Here is a 25,798-nt window from a genome sequence, read left to right on the forward strand (position 1 = left end):
GACTGAGCCCCGAGCAAGGGGGTTTAAGAGTTCTGCGAGCTAGGCGGAACGCCTTGATTATTTCGTTGTAGTCGGTCATTCGGTCCTTGGTGCTGAACCACAGCGGCCAGCCGACCAAGGCGCGGTCCGTTAGCGCGCGCGCCTCGGCGTGTGCCGTCTTGTTGTGGTTGGCGTTGCGGTCTGACGCCTCGCCCGCGTGCGCCGGGAACCAATTGATTCTCACTTGTCTGCTGCCATCGTCGTTCTTGGTTGCCGGCAGTATGCGCACAGCTTCCTTCGCTATCCTGCCGTTGGCGCAATTTCTCACCGCCTGCCTAGAGTCGCATAAAATTATCTGTGAACGCGATTTTTTGCCATATGGTAATAGGGCTTCATGGCATATATTATGGTGAGGCTACGCAAAAACAAATATAAAATAATATGAAAGTTGATACTCCGCAGATTATTTCTACGGAGAGTTCTATTTTTTTTTTTTTTTTTTTGCTATTTGTTATAAACACGCTCCCCCATTGTTTTTCCATCGCAATCTTAATTGCGCGGTGCGAACATAGGAGAAACCTTGAAAACAAAATATTCATACGTACCCATCAATATGTTCATAACAATAACTTCCAATCAAGAGACTTCTGCATGTCATCTTGGCTTGCAATGTTCCGCAGTAGTCTCACAATAAAAATGACATCCCAGAATGCTGGATTTTGACTGGCAGTCTTTTTTTTTTTTTCCCCTCTGACTGGAACTTTAATCCTCAGCTTAGCACTACTTTGGACTATATTGTTCTGTCTTTATCGATGGTAATAATAATGAATTTTGCTCAGTTCCCAACGTGTTAACTGCAGTTTCATATCGTAGTACCTATTTCCGCTCCGAGGGAGCGCAGACGCCAAATGCAGCGGCGCCGCTTTCTTTCTATCGAAAGCAAGCTAGCGCCCTCCGTTGTAGCCCAGCTTCAGTCAGCGCGTCTTCGCGTTCATGCAGGCAGCGGTAGGCGGCGCCACCAACTGAGAACGTACGGTCGATATTGTGGTTTCGCCAACTCTTTTCTGGAGGCAGGCTGCAGGCTCTATGTCTCTTGCTAGTTCTGTCTTCCACTGTTTTCTTTTCCACTGTTGATGTTCACGCAATGCTCCCGTTTTCGCACCTCGCAGCGGCGTTATTGTGCCAGCGGTTTCATTCTTCCCGCTGTCACCTCGCCCCCGGGGTTGTTTACTACGCAATATTGCCACTTCGTGTCGCGCACGGATGCTTCCCACGTAATTTACGGGCGCGCGACATCTTTCTTTTTGTTTACGTGCAGCACGCCCGAAAGCAGGGAGGCCGGCTTGAATGTGCGCACAGACCAGCGCGTATCCCAGTAAGCAATCTGTAACAGTGTCGACTAATTCGCACCATCCATCCACTAGCATGCCCAAAAGACATATATAACATGCTCGAACAGCAAAAGACGATCGCGTGCCTTTCCTTAGCGGTACAACGTCTTCGAAGCTTTTATCACACTGCTGCCTCACACTAGGCGGGACCGTTTCACAGACTTTTGTTATACTGCACGGTACTGACGAACCGCATTGCAGCGCTGACTGCTAGCTACTCTGGGGTAAATGCATAGGAGTAATAAACAAAAAGAAGGTGAGGAGGGAGCGAGTGGGCTAGAGGGATGCCGGAAAACGTGTCAGCGCCACAGAGGATATTTTGCAGCACTATCATGTGCGCGGGCACAAAAGGCGAGCAGTCGGTGAACATGAGAAGAGCAGCGTATTCCTAAAAGTGCCGTAGTCTTATAACTTTGTCCTTCACATGAGAAAAATGAGCCAGTATGTTTTCGGTCGGTTACCAGCGCCTTTCTGGAGCTGGGTCGGAATTTTTCAGCTCCCGGCAACTGCGAGCATCTCATTTTTGGCCTTTATTTCGCCTCCGCTGCAATCGACTCATTCATGTTGTTGGAGTACAGGATGCTTTCGTTTTTATATTTTCTTATTTTTGACTTTTTTTTTTTTTATACCAGCTTTCTTCGCACGCATCCGAAGCCAAGATGCGCGCAAAATTCAAAACATGCAGGTGTTCACCGCCTAGGGGCAAAAAGTAAAAAGCAATAACCCAACTCAGATTGCCGGTTGCGATCTGCAAAGCGGGAAGCGCATGCACTCCGCCATCACACTTGTGTTTCTCCCTCTCTTATTATTATTTTCTTTTTCGCTCGCTTGCCCTAGTGCGTGGAAGGGCTACAGAATGAACGATGCGAAAAAGAAAGACGACTCATTCTGCGTTTCCGCTGGTCTTTTTCCTGGCCTTTCTCCCCAGGAAACTATGGCGTGATGGAGCTCCATTCATTCCTTCCATCTATTTTCAAAATGCACGAGCCATGTTCCCCAGGCAGAGAAAATTCGAGCACTTCCATATAATTTGTTAACTTCCGTGTTGACACAAATGAATCTTAACGGCGCTAATTCAATGCCTCCGTGTGCGTATCTTTTTGTGCACTGGCCACTTCAACGAGCGTTTAGAGCCTGTGGAGGCTTCTTGGAGTAGCCACGAGAGCCTCGAATCGGGGTTCTGGAGAAGGCTAAAACGAAGGTGTTAAGAACGTATTCGCATTAAGTTTTGGGATTTCTGGTGCGATAACAATGAAAAATTAAGTGATCTAAATTTACTTGCAAGTTTCGAGTTCAATGCATGTAATGGCAACAATAATAACGATGCTTATTTCACCATCACTTCATACGTGATGATACAGGAGGACTGAAGTAATAGCTGTCCCCCTTGAAAAGCTTGACAAGGCAACGGGAACCTCTTTCAATAGTAGCAACAAAATGACACAAATAAGAACAATGTTCATGGCAAATAAAATATTGCACGCATCCATCACACTGAATGGCGCGGCGTTGTATATATATATAAAAAAAAACATGCAATCTGCACGTAGGCATAGGGGAACAAAAACAAATACTTGACACGCACAAATGTAGTGATTCTGTTCATTTATACAGTGCACAGACAAGAACACTTTCCTAGCAATAACATTGAGGGGCACATGCTTGTTTTCAACAAAAGATTGGAATGTGTTCCAGAGAAGAAAAAACTAGAAAATATTAGGAGCTAAAGTATTCTACACGACTCTAAGATGTAATAGACTGTTGTGTTAAGTTCTATGTCAGCAAATCATTAAGCCGCTGTAGAAGGTGGTTTTTTTAACGTTTACAGACAATTTCGAAATGTTTTAATATTCCATCCAACTTTATTTGCTGGATGAATGCAGTAGAAGTCACTGGAAACTATTAGAACAGAGAAGGGCAATTTGTGAAATGGTATATTTCAACATTTAACATTTACAAAATGGTATGGTAAGAGAGGGGTCAAATTCTAAAGTTAAGCTCAGCTACTTTGGTCATCTGATGAGAAGAGAGGAGTCGCTGGAGAAAGGTTTGGTGTTGGAAAAGGTTGAGGGTCGCCGGAGAAGGGGTAGGCAGCGAACGCGATGGTTAGATGGCATCCTCGAGGCGCTGCAGATGAAGCTATGTGATGTTAAGAAGATAGTGAGAGACCGCAAAGCGTGGCGTGGTATGGTCCATAGGGTCACGACGAGTCGGACACGACTGAACGACTGAACTGAACTGAAGAGAGGGGGATGAAGAAATAAAAGTGGGGGACAGTGTTTCCTTGCGTATCTTCGTCTGTATGCGTGCCGTTCGCTACGAGCTTAATCAATAATCGGTTTTGCAGCAATAGCTTAGCATAGCTAGAAGATGAGCTACACTGGGCTAGGTTTGCGCATTTCGCCGGTGCCTCCAAAAGGCCGCTACTGAGCATGCGCTGTTATCATGCCAACCGGTTCAGCCGAAACCGAGCGCCACGGCCGCCCGAAAATAGTTGCTTTTTTACTCTATGCGATAAACGTAATGGCACATGTGTTGGGAAAAAAAAAACGTGATTAAAATTCCTTTTTTTCAATTTTGCATGCTTATTTCTACATGTTGCTACTGATGTGCTAATACTGAAGCCAAGGTATACAGCATACACTACAGGGGTGGTGGAGAGTATGGGGAGGGGGGTGGAGGGGCAGTTTTATTATATTACTAATTAACGTTTCAATCCGGAAGTAAAGAAAGTTGGGTGAAGGAAGAGAAGAAGGAAGACAAAAAATGGCGGGTAATTGAAGGTTCTGCGATTTTTTGGACCTCCTGATTGATATCCATTAATGTGCACTGTTTCACGGGATCCGGTAAAAACGACCCCGGAAAAAACGTCCCCAGAGCAAAGGTCCCCGCAAAAAATGTCTCCGGAAGAAACGTCCCCGGGAAAAATGTCCCTATTAGCGAAGTACAAAAGTCCCCGAAGGGAGCTGAAGTCTTGCGCTATAGGACGTAGACTACGTTTCCTCGTGGCGAGCTGCAATGATGAATGATGCATGTTAACTTTATTACAGCGGTTTCACCTGACAGCTTTAAATTGACCGCGAACATCGAACTGATGCTGGCATTCATGACAAAAAAAAAAAAACTTGTGGCAGTGGTAATACCAGTGACAGCGCCTCGTCTCCACTTTGCGGGGAAAAGAGGAGTTCTCCACCGGCTTCAACGGAGAAGCTTGGAACGATGCTTTAATGTGTACAAGGTGGCTTGGAGCTTATTATTCTCTAAGCCTTTAATGCGACTGCATCGAAATTCTGGTTGTGCATAAAATCCGGCTCGGTCAGCGTTGTGAGTGAACACAAGGTGGCAGTTTAGCGAGGAACAGAGCTGGAATCTGATTGATTACCAGGTTGTGTGATATTGCTACACCACGTGATATAGCACGGTCTGCGAACTCGGGCTTCTCACTGAGATGGCCCGGTGATTTGGGAATCAAGGCTCCCAGAAATCTTGGAATAGGAGTAAGACATGCTACTCTTAAATAACACTAGCAGTTTCATACGGCTTGGTTAAAGCAAGGTTTTATAGGTGCGTCTTATGCCGGGTGGTATTTGACCTTGTATGGTGGCTTACGACTGTTTTCTGATGAATATGTGCGAGATAACACAGACACAACTTAAGGAGTCAGTGGCTATGCGAGTATCAAAGGGAAATCAATCGAAACTGTGCTGCTGACTACGGAGATCACAATCCTCCAAAGAAAAACGTTTAACTCTTGTAGTTTTTGTACATTGCTCAAAATCATTCGATGCCATAAACCATACAAATCTCATCTTCAAACTTGGGCATAATTGTTCTCGCGGATATTTTCTTCAGCTGATCCAAACCTATTTGCAGCACAGCCAGCAACCTGTGGTAATTAACAACTAATCATCGCACTTAGCATTCATATATTGTGGTGTATCACAAAGTCGCATTCTTGGACCCACACTGTTTGACCTTTACATTAATGACATTGAGAGCACTGAAAATAGCTATAAATATGCCATGTATGCAGATGACGGGACCATATCTCTTACGGCTAATACGCTAAACGAATTCAAAGCTAATGAAACCTTGCACAGATTACTTGCATGAAGCTCAGAATTCTCATTAAAAAACAACGCAGCGAAAACTAAGGCAGTATTTTTCAGACCAAACACAAACCACTCCATACATTACCCATACTTAGACTTGATTTCCAAAGCACTGAAATAGCTTCCTAAGTAAAGTGTCTAGGTGTCCTGCTCTAAGTTGTCCTGGGACTCGCACATCAATAACGTTGCCAAACGCTAGCGAGAGGCACAGACATGTTATGCAAAATTCATTTTCCGTTACCTATTAGTGTCAAGCTTGTAATTTAAAACGAACTATTTCTATCAAACATTTGTTGCACTCAGTTAGGAACAGCATGGTCAAATACAGAAGAAAGCTGTTCGTATCATCGCAAACACTCCGTTCAGGGCTCACACTCAACCTTTTTTAGGATTGTAAAAATTACGCCAGTAAATTAAGTCTACATTTTTTGTTATTGAAAGGTTATGAAAGATATAAAAATAATCATACTTGTCACGATGATCTAACTGACTCACAGCCCTAAAGCGTTTATTGCTCAACAAGTAAAAAGCGTGACTGGTATATACCATCGCTTCGTACGAATTACGGCCACCAGATGCTCCGGTTTATAGTTTCGAGCTTTCTTAATTGACGTAATGAGGTTTGAAACCGTTTTTGGTGTTTTCACTTGCTTTAAACTTTTTTTTAATTACTTGTTCTTTATTTATCGCACGTCTATAAATCTGTGTTTTCACAGTTGCCAGTTATACATTTTTTGTTCAAAAGAAATTTGTTTTTTAAAGCTTAGCTACGTATGAGTATTTTGTTATTGTTATGTTACTCTTATTGCTCCGCCCGTCCTCTGTTGCTGCCGCTTTTTCTGTGCGTATGGGTGCATCCCTCTGTCTAACCTGTCCTAGGTTTTTTTGAATGCACCCCTAACGCCCTTAGTAATGTTAAAAAAGAGCTATTTATTTATTTATCTATATTCATTTGTATTTGTATCAAATTATCTTACAGCTAACTACAATCTGGAAAAGAAAGCAGGGACGGCAGTAGTTTAGAGTCTCACAGTTGCTTTTTTTTTTTTTTTTTTCTGCGGTCGTTTCGGCACAGTAAATTTCTACTCCTGATAAAAAAGTGTCATTATTGCGATATAAAATATTTCCTGTTGGGGCGACGAGGACATGCGCACGTTATACATGTGCAAGATAGAAACAGCCACCTCCCCTTTTGACTCGGTAGTACGTAGGTACATCGTTCGCCTTCTGTTTTCAAGCTGGACTGCGCTGCTGGTGACGGAAAAGCCTTCCGCCAGAGACGCGTAAGCAGTGAAACAAACGGGCACTTAAGATGAATGACATTCACGAAAACCCAAGCACCTACTACCATCGACAGCGGGCGGGGATCCACAACTCTTTCTCTACCGCTCGGAAGGCTCCCAGCTCCCCTTTTCGCCTTTGCGCTGCATTGCGCAGTCGTTTCAAATATTTCCTTGCTGTCCTTGCTTTCAATCTACCTGCTTCCTCCCCAAACTATCTGTTTCTCGCATTTTATCCTGCTATCCCTCTCTAAACCCTTCACTGTTTCTCCCTGTTAGTTGTTCCCATTTCCGACCTGTCTGGCGCATCCCTAAATCGCGTTTGTCCTGCCATTCCTTCTTCCTTGCAGGCTTCCCTCACTGCATGGTGGCGGCACGAAAACTCGCGTGAAGGACTGCCCCGCCAGCGCCATTCCGGCGCCTGCCCATCAGCAGGGGGCAAGCACACTGCAGCGCAGAACGACGCCTCCCGCCGATTGCAACAACAGGCTGCTGCACACCACCAATAACTCCACCGCTAGCGTGAGTGCTTCGGTGGCCACCGGCACCAAGAATCATTCGTCGCCCGCCTCAGGTCCCTATGCGGCTCAACCTACGACCGCCACCAACGGCCACGTCTCCGGTGAGCGAACTCACGTGTGATTCTTCTTGCGGTTCTCATTGTTTAAACGATCTAGTGCGAGAGTTTTCACGGTGTGAATATGTCGCTTGTTTCTAGGAAAAACCAATGCAAGCAAACATTTCCAGTAAGCGCATGCTGTCATTTTGTAGTGCGTTCCACGCAGCTTTCGCAACAAATGCTTTGGGTTGCAGGCGCTGTAAGGGGCCCTGTTCGCAGTATGTCTAGTCCTGCTGATATGCAGGCACAGAGGGCTCCCCATGTGCATGTTTGTATGAAGTTCAAGCATCGAAGTTTACGACCAAATCGCGCGTTCACTGAGGAAACTGCGGGTACTTACTGCCGATGCCGAATACTCTCTGTAACGACGACGAAGGGCTGCAGTTAGGGCATATGATATAACCATATCCCATATCCCTTATTCGTAGGTAAACGGTAAGTTCTGCCCTGCTGGTCGCTGTTCCTGAGATGCTCCTAGCGTATGCAAACTTCGAAGCCATAGCAGGCAACTCTCCCCTCCCCTTCCCAATATAGAAAAGCAAATACAAAGCAAGGAAAATGAAGCATGGGCTCGTCCTCTGAAGCCCCAACATTAACTAACGCCGCATTTGAAGCCTGTGCAGCAAAAGGCACAGGAAGGTAGATTGGGAGTACTTGGCCTGCATGGTATTGGCGCTATTTCAATTTTATCCATTTCATGAAACCTTCACTTCTCTGAATCTTGACTTCGTTGCAACATTTTATGTGAACACGCAGCTTCTTTAGCGTTTCTTTTCGCATAGACTAAGTCAATAATAGGGCAAGATAAAGCGCTGTACCGATCACAAAGCTTTATAGTTGGGACCGTACTAGCCGCGGTCGTGTTTCGTTTCTAGACCGTTGAAGTTTAAACCCTCCAGTCCAGCGCTATACCGGTGCGCGTTCGGAACGTTTCTAGCAGTCAGCTCTGTGAATTATTCTCCATCCTCCGTCACATCCGCTGGACTTCACGACGGGAGCTTATCTTCGTGTCTACTAAAGATGACAGTCAAGCCTGCACGAGGATGAATCTCGCAGTGGGCACTGTCGCCACTATTCCCATGAACATACTCTGCATGTACAATAACGGAAAATAATAAAGGAAAAGCTTCCTCTTCCTTCAAGAATTAACTTAATTTCGTGCTTGTAGTGATTGTGAGATAGCAATAAAGGGGCCATGGGACTATATATGTTCAGAGAAAGAGACAGCCATCCCATATCTATGGGGGTCATTCTTGAATACATATTTATTATTACATGATGCGTCTAGTATTGCTTGCACTTGCGCAAGCGGCATACTTTGAAGGTAAAATTCACCGAGAGCTGCTTTTACTAATTCTGGCGGAGAAGAAAGTATACAGCACTTCATGCGTAAACTGGGATGTTGCCCCGAGACTTGCTACAGAATATGCGGATACGATAAATCCGTGGCCATTCATTATGCCGCTCAACTGTACCGTCAGGAGTTTGAGCATTCTTGCTCACCATATTCAAATGAAGCAACTGATATATATTTGATTACTTTTTCCGATCACTTACTATCCACTGCTCGCAAGATATTTACTAAAATAATCGCTAAAATAATCAAGAATCAAGGAAACCTCAGACTTCAATCAACCAAAGGATCAGGCAGGCTATCATAAAAGCCACTCCAAAATAGATCATACGCACGCTCTCAGCCAGGAGGCACAAAAACGCAACGGAACATAATTAACCCATGTACACAGTAAAATAGAACTGAACAAAGGTTAAGGGGAACCTAAGTACCACCATGCTCACTACGAAAGTGAATGTTTCGACAAGGGGACTTGCCTTCATCTAGGCAGTCCAGTCATACTTGGTCTAGATTAATGTATACGGTTTTACTTCCGAAGACGAAAAACAAAGGAGAGAAATAAAGGCGTATCGGGCAAGGAATGAAAGAATGTTTTCTTTGATGGGGTTTTGTCTGAACTGGGCACCTGTGATCTCAAAACAAAAAATAAATAAAAAAGCGCAAGCAGCAAGAAAAAAAGAGGAATTAGTGCAAGATGCAGACTCGAGATTGGCACTTGTATCTAGGAGTGAATTAAGGTAGGGCATGCTGTGAATAAACTGTACAATTAATGCGTTATGGGATTGTTTTCCCGACTAGTTATGGCGCAGAAGGAATATATTTAAGGGATTTCATTGTTCCTTTCTAGATATTTGCTTGTATTCCTGGTGGTTTTGAATTTATGGATTAGGTATGTCTCCCTATATTTTCTGTCCCTTGAAGATTGTAAGCCTCTGTGAAGAATTTATTTATTTATTTATTTATTTATTTATTTATTTATTTATTTATTTATTTATTTATTTATTTATTTATTTATTTATTTATTTATTTATTTATTTATTTATTTATTTATTTATTTATTTATTTATTTATTAACAAAACTCCAGAGTTTTTACATGACTCCAAGCATCAGTGAGCACAAACAATTACATACAATAAAAGTTACACCACACAATGAGCATCAACTACACCGCATCAGGGCATGAACAGAAGCAAATTAAATCGGTCACAGGAGTACAATAACATCGCGTACGCAGTTTCTTCAAATCTGCAATAAATGCATCAACACTGGGGCTGTCTACAGTATGTTTCGGTAATTTATACGAATCGCTTATGGTTCTTGGGAAAAATGAAAATTTAAACGTGTTATTCTAAGCAGCATATTCATGAATCATTTTAACATTATCAAAACTGGAGCTTGCGCGCGAGGTGGTAGCGGTAATGAAATTATGATTGTTCATTAGGATCTTATTATTGTACATAAGGTATAAGTATCTTAATAGACATTCGCTACGTCTGGCTTTAAGTGTATCAAAGCCGAGAGACCTGATCATTTCTGTGGAGCTGTCAGTTCTTCTATAGTTGTTACATATGAATATCTAGCCGCGGCCGTTTGTACATTTTCTAACATGGCTATGTTTTTGTCAGTGGAAGGATCCAACAGAAAGGAAGCGTAGTACAAACATGGCCTGACCAACGCTTTATATGCTGCTAAATTAACATGGACAGGGGCTTTTGAAAGCTAACGCCAGATAAACCAGAAAGACTTAAACGCTTATATAATTTAATTTCATAAAACTTATGAATTAGCGATACTAAACATGATAAAAACTGAAGCCAGCAGAATACTTGTGCTCAACGCTCTAGAAATTGTGAAATGTCAGCATAGGCTGACCAGCATTGTTGACTAAGAAACGTGGAGGTTAACGAAAAGATTTCAACCTAAACTGAGGACAGTTCGGAGAGCTATGAAGCAGGAAATGGTATGCGTAATGTTAAGAGATAGGAAGCGTGCCGAGTGGGTCAGTGAACGAACGCAAATTAACTCCATTGTAATCTACATTAGGAAGACGAAATATGTATAGGTAGGACATGTAAGGCGAAGGCAAGACAATCGATCGTCACTAATTGTAGCAGAATGGTTTCTAAGGAAAGGAAAATACAGCCGGGGACGGCAGAAGGTTATGCAGGCGGTTTAGATTAGGAGGATTACAGGGATTATGTGGATGCAGCAGGCACAGGGCTGGATTAAGAGAAGAGGTATCACAGTGGACTTTGTCCTGCAGTAAGCGTAGTAAGGCTAATGATGACGATAACTTCTGAAATTTTCATGCTTTGATTATTACACATCCCTAAAAAAAACTGGATTATTAAAAACGTGTATTGATTACTCTTACATTATTTTCTTCCACACTCACATTTGGTACAGGACAAAATATATACAATCTGGAATATACCAGCCCAAATCTTTTTTAGGCGCCGTCTGCTGCAATTCACACGCTCTTTCAACAGCAGTTGCTTTTACAAGTTTTTAAGGTATTGTTTTCTATAAAAAAAAAACGTAAACAGTGACACTGAAGACTCTGTCGGTGTACGCACTAGAGAGATGGGGAAGTTGTAGCGTTTCTGTGCTCAGGGTTCCGCGGAAACGATGAAAACTAATTCCGCGTGTTATGAAACAAGCACTCGCCAAAGTAATTGAAGAATAACACGTAATAAGCATCGACATTTTATTTGTTTGCGCTCCATTTCACAATGGACCGCAAAGAGAAAGGGTGTTGATTGTGTGGTATTGGCCTGTGTTTGCTACACTTAGACACTATGCATCAGCTTGTATTCAGGTCATAATGCCCCACTCCATTCTTATTCGCGCTCTGGGGGAACAAACCTCAAGCCCAGTAAGCATGTCATTTCTTCTGTCATACTGAAGATAGGCGAACCACGGCATGCGTGGTTAGTCGAAATCGGCTAGTTCATACTTGCGGTGGTAGGTCCGATTTTCCCGCGATCTGTTACACAGAAAAAAGATGTTTCCCGTCCAGTTCAACTGCCCAAATAAACGGATTGTAACTTCTGGTGGCTAACAAGTGGCTGCAATTTCTGGTCGAATAGAAAAATAATCAGCCGTGTTTAACTTTTCTTAAGCCTATTAAGATGGGCGAAAGCACTATTTGGCATCGTTTGTCGTGGTTTTGCTTGACGATTTAGCATTTAGAGCGTGGCACAGAGTTTGGCAAAGTGTGTAAAACGTCTTTACTGTACGGTGCACAATTAAAGGTACATATGAAGACGTTTAGAATCCCCATCGCAAACTAGCCGCTAACTTTTCTAGCAGAGGGGGGCTGAACGGGAAGCTGAATGGTATGACGTCACCACCAATGGTGCATGAAGAACGTTTCTTTTTCGATTTCGGTACGAAAAAGCGGAAATCTGGCATCACATAGCGGTCCGTTAATGACGCCCTACGAGCAAAGGCCACACCAGAGGCGAGAGTGGGGAAGGAACCCTGCCAACAATGTATACGTTGTGCATGTTGTAGTCACCCTCGCCGCTTCGCTTCTGTGGCTCCACAACGACTGGCGTCACATTTACTATGGCAACTTTCGAAGTATAAGCAACAAATTTTCTCCCCTCTGATGATCGCATGAGCATTTTCGCACTAAAATTAATCATCAGTTATTTATTGCTGAAAAAAATTTGATTGATTAGAACAATGCCTCTTAAAAAAACGGATCATGCACTACAATCTTCATAATAAATGTAATTCGTTACAAGTCATCATCTCATTGCATCGAGTTAAGTGCAACTCAGTATAAACGCGGGCAATGCACGGTCTTCCACATCATTGTACATCATCCTCATACACTCACTTTCCCAAACAGGTTACTTTGTGCTATAAATTCAGAGACACAGGTGTAAGCCGTTCTTCAAAACGCAACTGTGTTCAAATTCCTCTAAATGACGAAGGGAGAAAGCCGGATTCGGCTTGGTTTGTTTTATACGGTTTAACGTCCCAAAGCGACTCAGGCTATGAAAGACGCCGTAGTGAAGGACTCCGGAAATTTTAGCCTGGGGCTCTTTAATGTGCACTGACGTCGCATAGCACACGGGCGCCTTGCTTTTCACCTCCATCGAAAAGCAGCCGCCGAGGCTGGGATTCGATCCCGCATCTTAGGGAACAGTAGTCGAGCGCCGTACCACTGCGCCACCCCGGCGGGGCTAAAAAATTCCTCGTGTCGGATTCCTCGGGTCGGATTCCTCGTGTCGCTCCGCCATTTGTTTAGTTGCTTCGCTAATAAGGGAGCTTCATTAGCGACTTCGTTTCGAAATGCCCTAGTTATCGCAGACTTCAGGGAGCTTGATACTTAACAGGCAATCGCAGGAGACACACACACACGCACGCACGCACACACACACACACACACACGCACGCACGCACACACACACACACACACACAAACACACACACACACACACACACACACACACACACACACACACACGCACGCACGCACGCACGCACACACGCGCGCGCACATATATATACATCCGTCGAATAAAAAAAAAAGCTTCTTTCTAGTTCTTTACTCGCAGACTTGACATAGAGCTTAGAACAAGACTTGACATAGAACAATAGAGCCTGAATATCGCACGTCAAAGCTAGTTAAACGGCGCGGAATAAACATTCCCTAACTCTCGCACTCGATGAAGCCATCTCTCTTAACTGCAGCGAAATGTGTTGCGGCGTTTGAAGGGTGGAGTTAGAGAATAATTTTGTAAATTTTGCACCCACGATGTCTACATCGACGCTGTTTGTTTGTTTGTTTGTTTGTTTGTTTGTTTGTTTGTTTGTTTGTTTGTTTGTTTGTTTGTCTGTTTGTTTGTTTGTTTGTTTGTTTGACGTAAATTTTGCGTGCACAGCCGTGAGTTGCCTGTCTACAGGAGTTCGCTGGTGTGCCGCCGATAAGATCGGGGAAACCGTAGCATGGCTGCTCGGTTAGGTTCACGACGTTTGCGCAATTGTCTCGTATGTTGCTGTGTGAATCAGCTGTTATCTGTGTTCGCATATTTGTGAAATCCCTACTATTATAACACTTCTTTGATCAAGCCATTCCAAAACCGCCCGGATTTCTACCAGAGCTGTCTCTCTTAAGGAATCTTGCCAATAAATTTTTTTCTTACAAAAAACATGTGTAACTGTGTAACTAGAACTATGTTAACTCTGTAACTAGAAATATGTCTGTAACCCTGCTTTCTCCAGTAATTCGGCTCTAGGATGAATGGCCTGATACGTTGCTCGCTGAGTGGTTGGTTAACGCAGTCAGCTGTGTAGATGCTGACTTCTTTCAACCGTTCGTGCCATGCCTTTCTTTTTCTTTCTTTTTTTGATCAGGGAAATGGTTTTAACTTGGGTTTCCGGAGGTCAAGGTCAGAGTTATATTAGAAATGGACCTGGCCTTACATAATGGGTATTGCCAATATGTGGAGATTTAAGCGGACGCTGAACACTACAACAATGGACGATATTGCCACGCAGTGGTGACAAAGCCGTACACACCAAAAGAAGGCACAGGCGTGATAGTACTGAAATGAACCCTTTATTGGGCTGACTTGCGCCCGCAAAAGAACTAAGCAACTCGGCGGCGGCGATAGCAACAAACGTACTCGTCGATCGTCGAACAAAGAATGTCTGTCGCACACATCAACGCTCATATTAAAGGCGGCTCAGAACCATCTAGATAACGTCGCAAACTGTCACTAGTACAAGCTGGAACATTGTATAAAGATACGCGAGTGGCCGAATCTGCGAGACAGATCTCGGTGCATCTTGCGCGACAAAGGAACCGATAAAGGTACGTCTCGCGACATCGAGCATTAACAAAAAAAGAATACAGCATTGATACGCGTGCCTGAATCACAGTGATAAGGCCGCATGCCGGCGGCTGCTAAAAAACAACAAATACAGTTTTGAAGGTTTCGCGGCAATATGTTCCTCCACTCACGAAGAGAGGGCGGATTTTGGCTCAGTGCCTTTGACAGCATTTGGAAAAAAAGTTGGCGTCTAATGTAGTGATACAATGGCTCATCAGTTGAGATGTGCGGTAGGCGCCTAATAAATTTTTAGGGGCACCATAAGACGTGCCCCATTTCTCTCCATTCTGAAAAATGCGACCGCACTCTCAAGTGTATGCGGAACAAATAGCGATCAACACCATTTTTTTATGCTTTTGTTTTGTCTTCCCGTCGATGGTATGCTTGCTGCTGCCATCTATTAACTCATACAGAGTGCTCAAACTACAGATCAAGGTGAACGAACTCTAAATAATCAGCACAAAACCCCTCGCGGACAACGGGCAAATCACAGCGTACTGCCGTCCCTGTAACAGTTAAGACCACTCACGTGCTTAAAAGCATACACTGCATAAATGACCGTGTGTAGAATGCGTTGCATGCAAGGCACCTTAGCACAGTGATAATTTGTTAACGCCACACTTATGTTTAGGTAATGCATTGAAACATAAAAACGTAACACAGCACTAAGTGTCCATGGCAGGATACATATAGATCTGTGTGCAATGGGCTGGACTGCATTTTTTATCAGCTGCACCAGGATTTAGCGTGTGTTTCTGATGTCTTTTTTTTCCTTATACTGAAACAAAACTACATTTAAATAGATAGTATCCTGAATTGCAGCTTTCCGCACAGAACATTGCGCCCTTGCCTCGCTTGCCACGCTCTCCCCTGCACAGTCACTGCTTTCAACGCGCATGAAGTGGAATAGCTATACTTCTGTCTGGGTCAGATACCTTCTTCCCTGAAGATAAATTAAACCGACTAACAAAACATCGTTTTTAATCTTTTCAAATCCTCTATCTCTATCGCACTGCTACTTAATTTTAAAGTTATGACCTTTCATCATTCACGGAGCACTAATTTGTGTTATTGTGTCAGCCGCGCCGTATTTGAAATCTCCTGAACATATTACACCAAATATTACTGACTTCACTGCAGCCATAACATCTGCTCATGGTAATTTTTTCCACTTTATCTCCACGACCTTGCGGCCGCCATGCGCCCCTCAAAGACAGCTCCCAGTGTAGCATAAATATATTACGCACCAGCAGAGTGGAAATCGCTTGCACCCTCGGAAACACCTTTCGTATTCTATTTTGTTCGCGTCTTTCCAGCCTTAAAAGGGAACGGATAGAGTACAGTATGTGTCCTTTTTTTCCTGCCGCTTCAGTTTAGTACACGCGCAGTAATTTTTGCGGAAACGCCCGTAATTATGCCCTGATGACGACATCGTCATCCCGAATAGCACCGACTAACATCTCACGTTGAACCACCCTTCCCAAACTGGAGTTCCAGCGATGCATTAAACTTGAGCGCTGTGCGTCACCTGTTTTCAGGGACTGCTCCCTTACCCTCCCTTAACCACCTCTGCTACCCCTACGCGCCGCGGAGATTAAGCCCACCTGATCCTAATCCCCGGCTAATGAATAGCGGACCCCTCAAATTCACCCGCGCGTGAGCGAGCTCGTAGTCTGGCCTCCGCTCTCACCGCCCTCGCTCGAAGCTCGTTGAGTTGCTTTCCTATCCCGGGATACGCTAGCCTCGACAGCAGGGGTGCTGCTGAGCTGAGATCGTACCAGCTGGTTTCTCGAGGCACGCCGCTCAAGTTCTGGATTTAGTCGCCGTCTTTCTGCACCGTCGAACGTAGCACTTCACGCGAACTGCACTGAAGCACCGGCACGCTCAGGTCTTGGTTGCGCTTTCCCGCTTGCGTTGACTGGTCAGCTGCACACGAATAGGAACCGACCAGAGGACAGGGCAGTAATTATTTGATAACATTTTCTAGTGATTTTAATCCGCGTAAGCAATTTGGGTCATTACTTCCGCGGCGACTTTAATTATTTTCCAAGTCATTTTTATCAAAATACAATTGCTTTATGTGCCGACAAAGCTATGATTGCTTGCATGCACCTCGAAAACAAGAGTGAACTGCAATAAGCCAGTGTCATTGTTGTGGGGTAGTGAGTAGGTGCATTGTTATTACTTGTGCTACCCCGACTGTAACTTCCTGCAGTGACTGCAAAACTGTTTTGACACCTTGTTGATTTTTTTACTTCATAATATTGAGGTATTCAGTACCTCCACCACTTGTAAGCTAGACGACCGGGCTTTACTGGCACTGCCAACAATGGCGTCGAAGAGCAATCAGACCGAACCAAGGAGGTTATATAATACAGTATTATATAACCTCCTTGGACCGAACGTAGATGATGATGATCCACAAGTGAGGATGAAGTTCACGTGAAACGAAGGGTGCTAATTAGTTACCACAGATGTGGGTGAAGTTCTCGAAAAGTGTTAAATAATTTGATTACTCGTTGCATTGCAATGTTTACATATTTAGAGACATTCTAAACGTTTCTAGACAGTTTTAACAATGGTAAAAAGTTTAGGTTCACAAAATATAGACATATGTACAATCGCATTAGCTGGGAGAGACACTTCTACGTTTACGGCCAACAAACGTCAACGCATTTTTTTTTTTTTTCAAATTCCTTTGGTATTGCAATGCGTAGTCTATTAGGTATATTTTCGATCGCAGCTTCTATATACCCTAAAACTTTCTAATCACTTTAATATTACCTCAACAACAAAGCGACGAGATAAAAAAAAATTGCCAATGATTACTTTACTTCCTAATGCGAAATTTGAGCGCAGCTCATCAGCTGTTTCCCTTTTTCGACGGATTTAGGCAAAGATTTCGAACGAGACTTGTATGTACAATTACAGACATTTTGTTTTAACTTTTCACACATATTCCTTCAAGAAACACTCCACTAATAGTTCTTGACTGTCATGAAGGAAGCTTTGTGGCCGGAGAAATAAAGATAGCAATTAAGACGACGCGAAACGCAGTAACGGGCGTAAAAAGCTGCGCTGTGAATTTTTGAGCGCGATAACATAATGTCGCACTACCGTTAAGAAATTAAGCCGGATTTGATTACCCCTTGTTCTTCTGTTCTAGACGCGAAAGGCAGTCAATTGCTGATCCTGTCTTATGCTCCAAAAGCGCTTGTCCGGTTTAACGCTATGAATCTAAGACCAATACCTACTGACGCCTGAAACAAATACTGGGATTACGGTAACTTTTTATTTTAACTTCCGCTGTGATTGTGGAGTCTGAAATCTGGTAATTTGAAATCCTTGCAAACACCTCCGATAACAAGGCCTAGTTACGTTCCCGACATGAAGCAGTTAATGACAAAGATGCTTTTGTATTCTACCCGTTTCCTGCCTCGCAAAAAGTGTCCTCGAGATCATGTCTCTTCTGATTGCAAACTGAGCGTATGGGAACGTTTCCTCGTAGGTTGCTTTCACAAAAACTGAACGTAGGCACAAGATGAAACTGGAGCAGCTTATAGTAGTGATGGGAGAAGAAGTCTGAGCAAGAACTATTAGCGAAGCTTTGTCATAGTTTAGTGTTCTCAGCCTTATTCTAACAAACCAGTTACCATGGGCTAGTTGCACGATAGAATGCAAGAGACCTCGGATTTACACGACTTCTAGTTATTGAGCCGTGTGGGGCATTTTTATTGGTAACAATTTCTGATAAAAAGAAAAGGACTGGCCTCTTCTGCCAACATTAGAATTGTGTTCACTTGTAATCTCAAACTGCTCAGCGGACATTGGCCTGTGGCACTTCAATATATCGGAAAGGCGACGTTCAGTGTCCTCTTCTGTTGTCGCTGCCTTAAGGGATATGAAGAGTACGCAGGAGTGGATGTGCTACCTACAGTGGGGCAGATGATGAAGTTTGGAGATCAGTACAAGTCAGGAATAATTCCGAGCAATTGAATCACAACTATCATTACTTCTCTCTGTAATAACTGCGCAAAGCTATTAAACGGAGTAAAATCAGTCGATTGCACTGCTCTTCTGCTCTTGAATAGAGTAAAAGCACTCGATTACACTGCTCTTAAACGGAGTAAAACCAATCGATTCCAGTACTCTTAAACGGAGTAAAATCACTCGATTGCCACCTCTTTGTTGTCAGCGTAGGATTCGTCGATGAACACGCGAAATTTCCTATAGAAGCGCCTCGTCCTTTTTGGAGGACGAGTGTCGCTGATAGCTTTAACACCTGTTGAATGTATCGCATATGCAAAACATGTACTCAACGGCACCGCAGCTTTCTCCATCATGCACCTTGCATTGTGACTCGAGTCATTTCAAGACTTAATATTTATTCACAAAAAGTTTTGCCTCGAAATTGCGGATTCTGCAAGTTGGAAAAAGGAGCGCAAATCCAGCGATTCAGTTTCACCGCTGTCTCTCTCTCCAAACCGAAAGTTTGCCCATTAAAATGCGCCTGCAGGTGTTCATGGTGAAGAAATTGAGGGAGCTTTTATAGTTTAACAGATCGCAGCCACTTGCACGCATGTACGTATACTCTATTTAAGGTCTTATCAATCGTTTCTCGTCTTTAACTACATACGTATTCTCGAAAAAACTATAACGGCGCCTTTTTTAAGCTAGATGCAGCCGCCGATGTCACCTACAGCCCCGCATTTTAGAGGTCAACTCGTATACACTTCAGACTTTTTTTCATAGTGACAGCCCTTGGTCTGAATTTTTATACTAAAAAATTACAATCGTCATCGTCAGTGTTGTACATCACAAACAAACTTGCCGTGTGTACGATATGGCATATGAAAAAATTGTCGACGTAGTGTGGAGAATGTGCGCGCTCCTCATAATATGTCACCTCCAATCCTGTGATCCAGGTGGATTAAGACTATGTGGGCTCAATAAAATGCGATTAAATCATGAATTTATTGTGTGTGTATTTGTGAGAGGGGAGGAGTGCATTTCAGTTATTGTTGACATCTAATTATGTTCCAGGGGGGAGGGGGGTGATGGCGAAAACTTTGGTCAATATTATCTTCAAATTTGTCATGCTGTATATGTTCGCACTTTCCACTGATTGGCTCACCAACGTCTTCGCGGTGCTGCTCACTTGCATTAGCATTGGCCGAAGGCTTGCTCGTCACATTAGCCGGCCTCGTAATGGCTGGCAGCGCGTGTTACGCCCCCGACCATTTATTCTGCTTTTTCCCTCCTCCCCCTCTCCTCGACTCGTGGCACCTCTCTCGCGGAGCCGCCTGGGAGCAATGTTTTCCCAGCATCTGTTCGTGGCGCAGCGCTATCGGAACCTCCTCTGGGGAGCACGCTACACGCAGCTAAAGGTCGTCATATAGCACAGACGGAGAGAGGGCTGGAAGGGAACGAACACCGACCACCCGACTCGAAGAAGTTAGCGCGGCTGTCCAGGCTTCCGTGCGCCTTTCCGCGCTGATTGCGCTCGCAAACTCCCGAGCCGCTTTCCTGAAGGAAGGGATTGCCCCGAGCTGCTAAGGAAGGTGCCGCCTCGGATCACCGAGATCCTTTCCTCCACCCCGTCTCCTATCCCGCTTTCGCCGGAGAGGGCAATTTCTCTCTGTTCCCTCCGTACCCAAAGTCTGCCGCTGCACCGAACGGTGTTCTTGGCCGTCTTCCCATTTATTCTCGCTATTCCATTTTTTGTTTTTATTCCTTTTTTCTGCTGCCTCATTGTTTGTTGCCTTTGATATTTCACTCATTGGCACAGTGTTATTCATTTCACGTTGTAAGGTATGCGGTCGTTTACCTTTCGCGAGATACGAGCTTCAATGTTTTTCAAGATGAGACACAAGCATGGCACTTATCAGTCTTATCAGATTGTTGAGGAGGAAAACTGTTAAGCGCTTGGAATCAGTGCTTAGTGTAATAAAGCAACAATACCCGAGTACGCGTCTATAAGGCCAGGTAGTTCTAGGTTTCATGTGAGCAATTGAGCCTTAGCCAAATACATCTGGGCAATACATTAAAAGATTGCAAACAATTTGTTCCCCATTCAGACGCGTCTTTTTCCGGAGTTGCATTTTACAAGACACTGGTTACGCAACTACAGCAGCGAATTCAGGTTGGCACGCACGAAGTTACGACTGTAGGAAGCCTATTTCCCAATCTCTTCCAGCCTCTACCCCTTCATGTAGCAGTTTTGTACTCACGGGGCCAGATAGAGCTTTCGGAGAGAGAACATTTGCCTGTAAAGCACTCTTCACCTTCGGCTGCGCAGCATGCGGAGAAACAACACTTAAACATAAACCGAGCGGCAACACGCAACGCACCGTCTGCACAGCCTCCACGCATTGGTACGAAGCAGATCGACATCTAACCTAACGAAAGCACAGAAAATAGCTTTATGGCTGCTAAATGTTCGCCAGCACATACACAGCGAAATAATTGCTAGTAACTTTAAATGGCATCAAACGCGGGTCTAGCCCACGCTACTTTTTATCTTTTACTATTAGGTTATCACGTGAGAGCGCGGTAAACTTTTAACACCGATAACGCAACAACCGTACTGGGACGAAAGTGTGAAAAACAACAGCTCACCAGCTTTGTCTCCTCCTCCCTCTACCTTTAATCTTCTTCCTTTCTTCGTCCCCATCCGGCTACAGCTCCATAAGTGTTAACTGTGACTACCCAGTAGCCTGAACTCTCACACTGCTCATCTTCGTTATAGCTGTGGTATGCCATTGTGCTTTGTGTTATGATAAGGTATGATATGAGGCGGTAAGTTATAGTATGGTACAGCAACAAGGCATGGTATTTAATGCTATGGTATGGTATGATATGGTATGGTATGGTAAGGTATGGTAAGGTATGGTACGGTATGGCATGGTATGGTATGGTATGGTATGGTATGGTATGGTATGGTATGGTATGGTATGGTATGGTATGGTATGGTATGGTATGGTATGGTATGGTATGGTATGCTATAATACAGTATGACGTGGTATGGTATAATGCGCTATTGTATGCGTAGCATGGGATGGTATGGCATCGCATACCATAACTTGGTATGGTGATGATATACCGTATTGTACCGCGGTATGGTACCGGCAATATACCGTACCGGTATACCGTGTTTTATGGTATAATATGGTATGGCATGGTATGATATTGTACGGTATTATATGGTATGGTATGGTCTTATATGGTATGGCATGGCATGGTATGATATTGTACTGTATTATATGGTATGCGCTGGCATTTTATGGTATGGTATGGTATGGCATGGTATGATATTGTACGGTATTATGTGGCATGGTATGGTCTAATATGGTATGGCATTGCATACTGTGATATTGTACTGTATTAATGGTATGCGCTGGTATTTTATGGTATGGCATGGTATGGCATGGTATGGTATGGTATGGTATGGCATGATATGATATGATATTGTACGGTATTATATGGTATGGTATGGTCTAATATGGTATGGCATGGCATAGTGTGATATTGTACTGTATTATATGGTATGCGCTGGTATTTTATGGTATGGTATGGTATGGTATGGTATCGTATCGTATCGTATCGTATCGTATGGTATGGTATGGTATGGTATGGTATGGTATGGTATGGTATGGTATGGTATGGTATGGTATGGTATGGTATGGTATGGTATGGTGTGGTGTGGTGTCGTGTGGTGTGGTGTGGTATGGCATGGCGTGGCATGGCATGGAATGACATGGCATGGTATGGTATGGTATGGTATGGTATGGTATGGTATGGTATCGTATGGTATCGTATGGTATCGTATGGTATGGTATGGTATGATATGGCATGTCATGTTATGGTACGCTACGGTATGGCATGGTATATAGTATGCTATGGTACGGTTTAGTATGGTATGGTATGGTATGGTATGGTATGGTATGGTATGGTATGGTATGGTACGGTACGGTACGGTATGGTATGGCATGTCATGTTATGGTACGGTACGGTATGGCATGGTATATAGTATGCTATGGTACGGTTTGGTATGGTATGGTATGGTATGGTATGGTACGGTATGGTATGGTACGGTATGGTATGGTATGTCATGTTATGGTACGGTACGGTATGGCATGTTATATAGTATGCTATGGTACGGTTTAGTGTGGTATGGCATGTCATGTTATGGTACGCTACGGTATGGCATGGTATATAGTATGCTATGGTACGGTTTACTATGGTATGGTATGGTATGGTATGGTATGGTATGGTATGGTATGGTATGGTATGGTATGGTATGGTATGGTATCGGTACGGATGCACAGCCCGTTGACTGTGACAGACTGAATATGCAGGATTCCGGGATTAGCTTCGCACATGTTGTGTTCTTTACCATTCCGTGGCATGTAATGACTCACATCATGTAGGCTTTCTGGCATTTCGTATATGATTAAATGCTACTGCCGATGCCAGTATTCGAACCCATTACTTCGTACTCTCGAGCGGAAAATCCTAACCAGCGCAAGAATATGGTGTCTAGGAGCTTCTCTTTATGAGAAATGTATGACGGTGCTGTCACTAAGTAAAACACCACAAAATTAATCTCAAAGGCGAAAGACAAAACAAAAATAGTTTTGCTTAGAAAAGCTGAATACAAGGTCAGGTTATCTTCCTATAAAAGGCTCGAAGGCAGTCTTTTGGAAGTGTTACCCATACTTGTATGTAATTTCTATCCAGCATTCGGCCCCACCGTGGTGGTGCAGTGATTAGAGCACTCGACTTCTGTGCCCAATCATGCAGCATCGATTCACAGTCGCGGCGGCCGCATTGCGATGGAGGCGCTAAGCAAGGCGCCGTGTGCTGTGCGATAACAGTGCACATTAAGGAACCCCAGGTGGTCGAAATTTCCAGAATCTTCCACTGCGGCGTCTCATTCCCTGAGTCGTTTTTTGACTTTAAACCCCACAAATCAATCCAAACCAAACCTATTCGGCATTCGCAGTTTTCTGTGGCATTTCAGTTCCCTTGCCGGCATTTTGCTTTTCAGTTAGCGAATTGTGTACCAAGGTTGATGAACACACGCACAAACGATAACGTAATATGAAGACTGAAAAATTGATTATATTTTTGTTTTCTTTTCTATGCGTATTATTCACGTCGTCAAAATATTCGACAGCGTGGAAAAATGTTTTATTCTTGTGAGAAGTAGTATAGACCGTTAATAAAGACCTTATCCAATTGCTGTCTATGCCGTATATTGTTGCTGACACTGTGTCCAGGAAAGGTACCATCTTGCGAGTGGCCGGTAACTAGGATACAGCGATATTATCCTCGTTGCAATTACGAAGGACTCTGCTGAGAGCCTAATTGGTCCTCAAACAAATGCACGAACATAATTCGAGGTTTTCCTTGATGGTGCCTTCTGCAGAGTTTTGCGCAGAGAAACTGTTGTGAAAGTTACCGTGTCTATTACAGGCTTTTGGACAAAGCATAGACTTCGTGAGCCCTGCTTTCTAGGGTGAGGAGGGGGGGGGGGGGGGGGTGTTCCTGGAGTAAATGCAGCGGGCAAACGCACAGTCAAAGGAGGCGTGTAATTAACATGTCTGCAACAACTCTGTCAGCCCAGAACCGATGCGCATGTTTATTTTCATCTATGTCATTGTCACCACACGCGCACAGGTATTGTTTCTCGCTCTTTATGCTCTCTTTATTTTTCAGCTGAAGAAAAGTAAGTAATGAAGTTGAGAGCTGCTATTAGGAAGGCGAAAGGCTTTCAGACTCATGGAGCGAAAATCACGGAGCGATACTAGCGGACGTGTGAGAAGAGAAATAAGAATGACACTGATTTATGGTAGTAGATAATGAACAAAAGTTATAAATAGACATCGACAGAGTTAATGGCTAATAACGATGATTAATTATGACTGAAAATGACTTGTAATAGCCAATTTAAACTACGACTTGTACAGAGCGCAGCTGATAGGAAATGAGATAAAATGCTTAGCAATGAGTGGTAATGACTACAGACGACCAATGTATCAAACGACAATTTGTAATGACAGTAGGATTGCAAACGAGTAAAAATGCTTAGCTATGAGGGGTAAATATACTACAATGACTGTAGGCGTGACTCATTACTACGAAATCACTAATACGTCAAAATACGACTTTAAATGACCGAAACTGATTGAAAATAAGTACAAATGCTTAGCCATGAATGGTAATGACTACAATGACTAGGCATGGCTCATTACGATAGCGAAACTAGGCTTTGATGACAAGGCTTTCGTCGTTCTCCTCTTAAGAGACATCTAAGAGACCTTACAATTTTTTTTTCCTTTTCAACCCAAGCAGAAAAGCTCTTTCACCTCACAAATATTCAAGCCAATGCTTTCCCTTAGATTTTTCCTTTAATCTATGCTGCATGGGTGTCAAATTGTAGACATATCGACGGCTGTCATTTACACATATCGGCACAGAAATGGGCCGTGGTTTCAACGGAAGCGCGCTTGCCTGCGATTTCATTTTTTATTCTAGTTCTGATTGCGCAATATCGCGTTTACATCGATCGCATCTCCGAGACACTCCATTATTTTTTCCCGCCACCGCTAATATCCGCCGCCACAAGGCTTGCGGCAGTCAATTATGAAAACTGTCTTGTAGCCTCCTGAATAATTAATCTCTGTCAATGCCCTTTCACCGTTGCCCGACGCATAATAAATTTACCGCACCTCGCTAGCTCCCCGACAACATCGGAACTTCTTTTTTTTTTTAATTCTGCATAACAGCTGCCAAACGCTGACTTAATGATAGCCGGGGAAAGTACATTTCTCTCTACATTTTTATTTGCAGCTATTATTATTACTATTAGTTTTATTTTCAGGTTACTATTATAATTTATTTTGACTGAACTAAGTATATTCTCTAAATTTGCAACTAAACCTTTAGAGAAATCTTTCCATGTCTCATATATGTCGCTGCCGTGTCTGTGCCCTTCTTGTGACCATTTCAGCTTCAGCATTTTTATGCTGTTTTTAAATATTCTTAATATGCAAATGTTATCCTAAAACATAGTCTCTGGCTAATTGGTTTTGCATACTGGAAACGGCAGCGCAGTAGTGATAAGGACGAGACGAGAACTTGTGTTTTTGCGTTCTTCTTGTCTCCTCCTTGTTACTGTGGCTCTGCGATATCCAGTATACAAAGATTCT

At 43.5% G+C, this 25,798-nt stretch overlaps 1 protein-coding gene across 1 annotated transcript in view; it reads left to right on the forward strand.

Annotated features, from left to right (window-relative positions):
- sick (sickie) overlaps positions 1-25,798 on the forward strand; it is an 819,067-nt gene that overhangs the window by 251,648 nt on the left and 541,621 nt on the right. Inside the window, exon 6 of the mRNA XM_084603878.1 lies at positions 7,113-7,384. Within this exon, the coding sequence (XP_084460004.1) occupies positions 7,113-7,384 (272 nt within the window). The remainder of the gene's footprint in view (positions 1-7,112; positions 7,385-25,798) is intronic.

This window comes from Amblyomma maculatum, chromosome 5 (assembly GCF_055883805.1).
Source record: "Amblyomma maculatum isolate TAMU_Amacu chromosome 5, ASM5588380v1, whole genome shotgun sequence".
Taxonomy (NCBI): Eukaryota; Metazoa; Arthropoda; class Arachnida; order Ixodida; family Ixodidae; genus Amblyomma; species Amblyomma maculatum.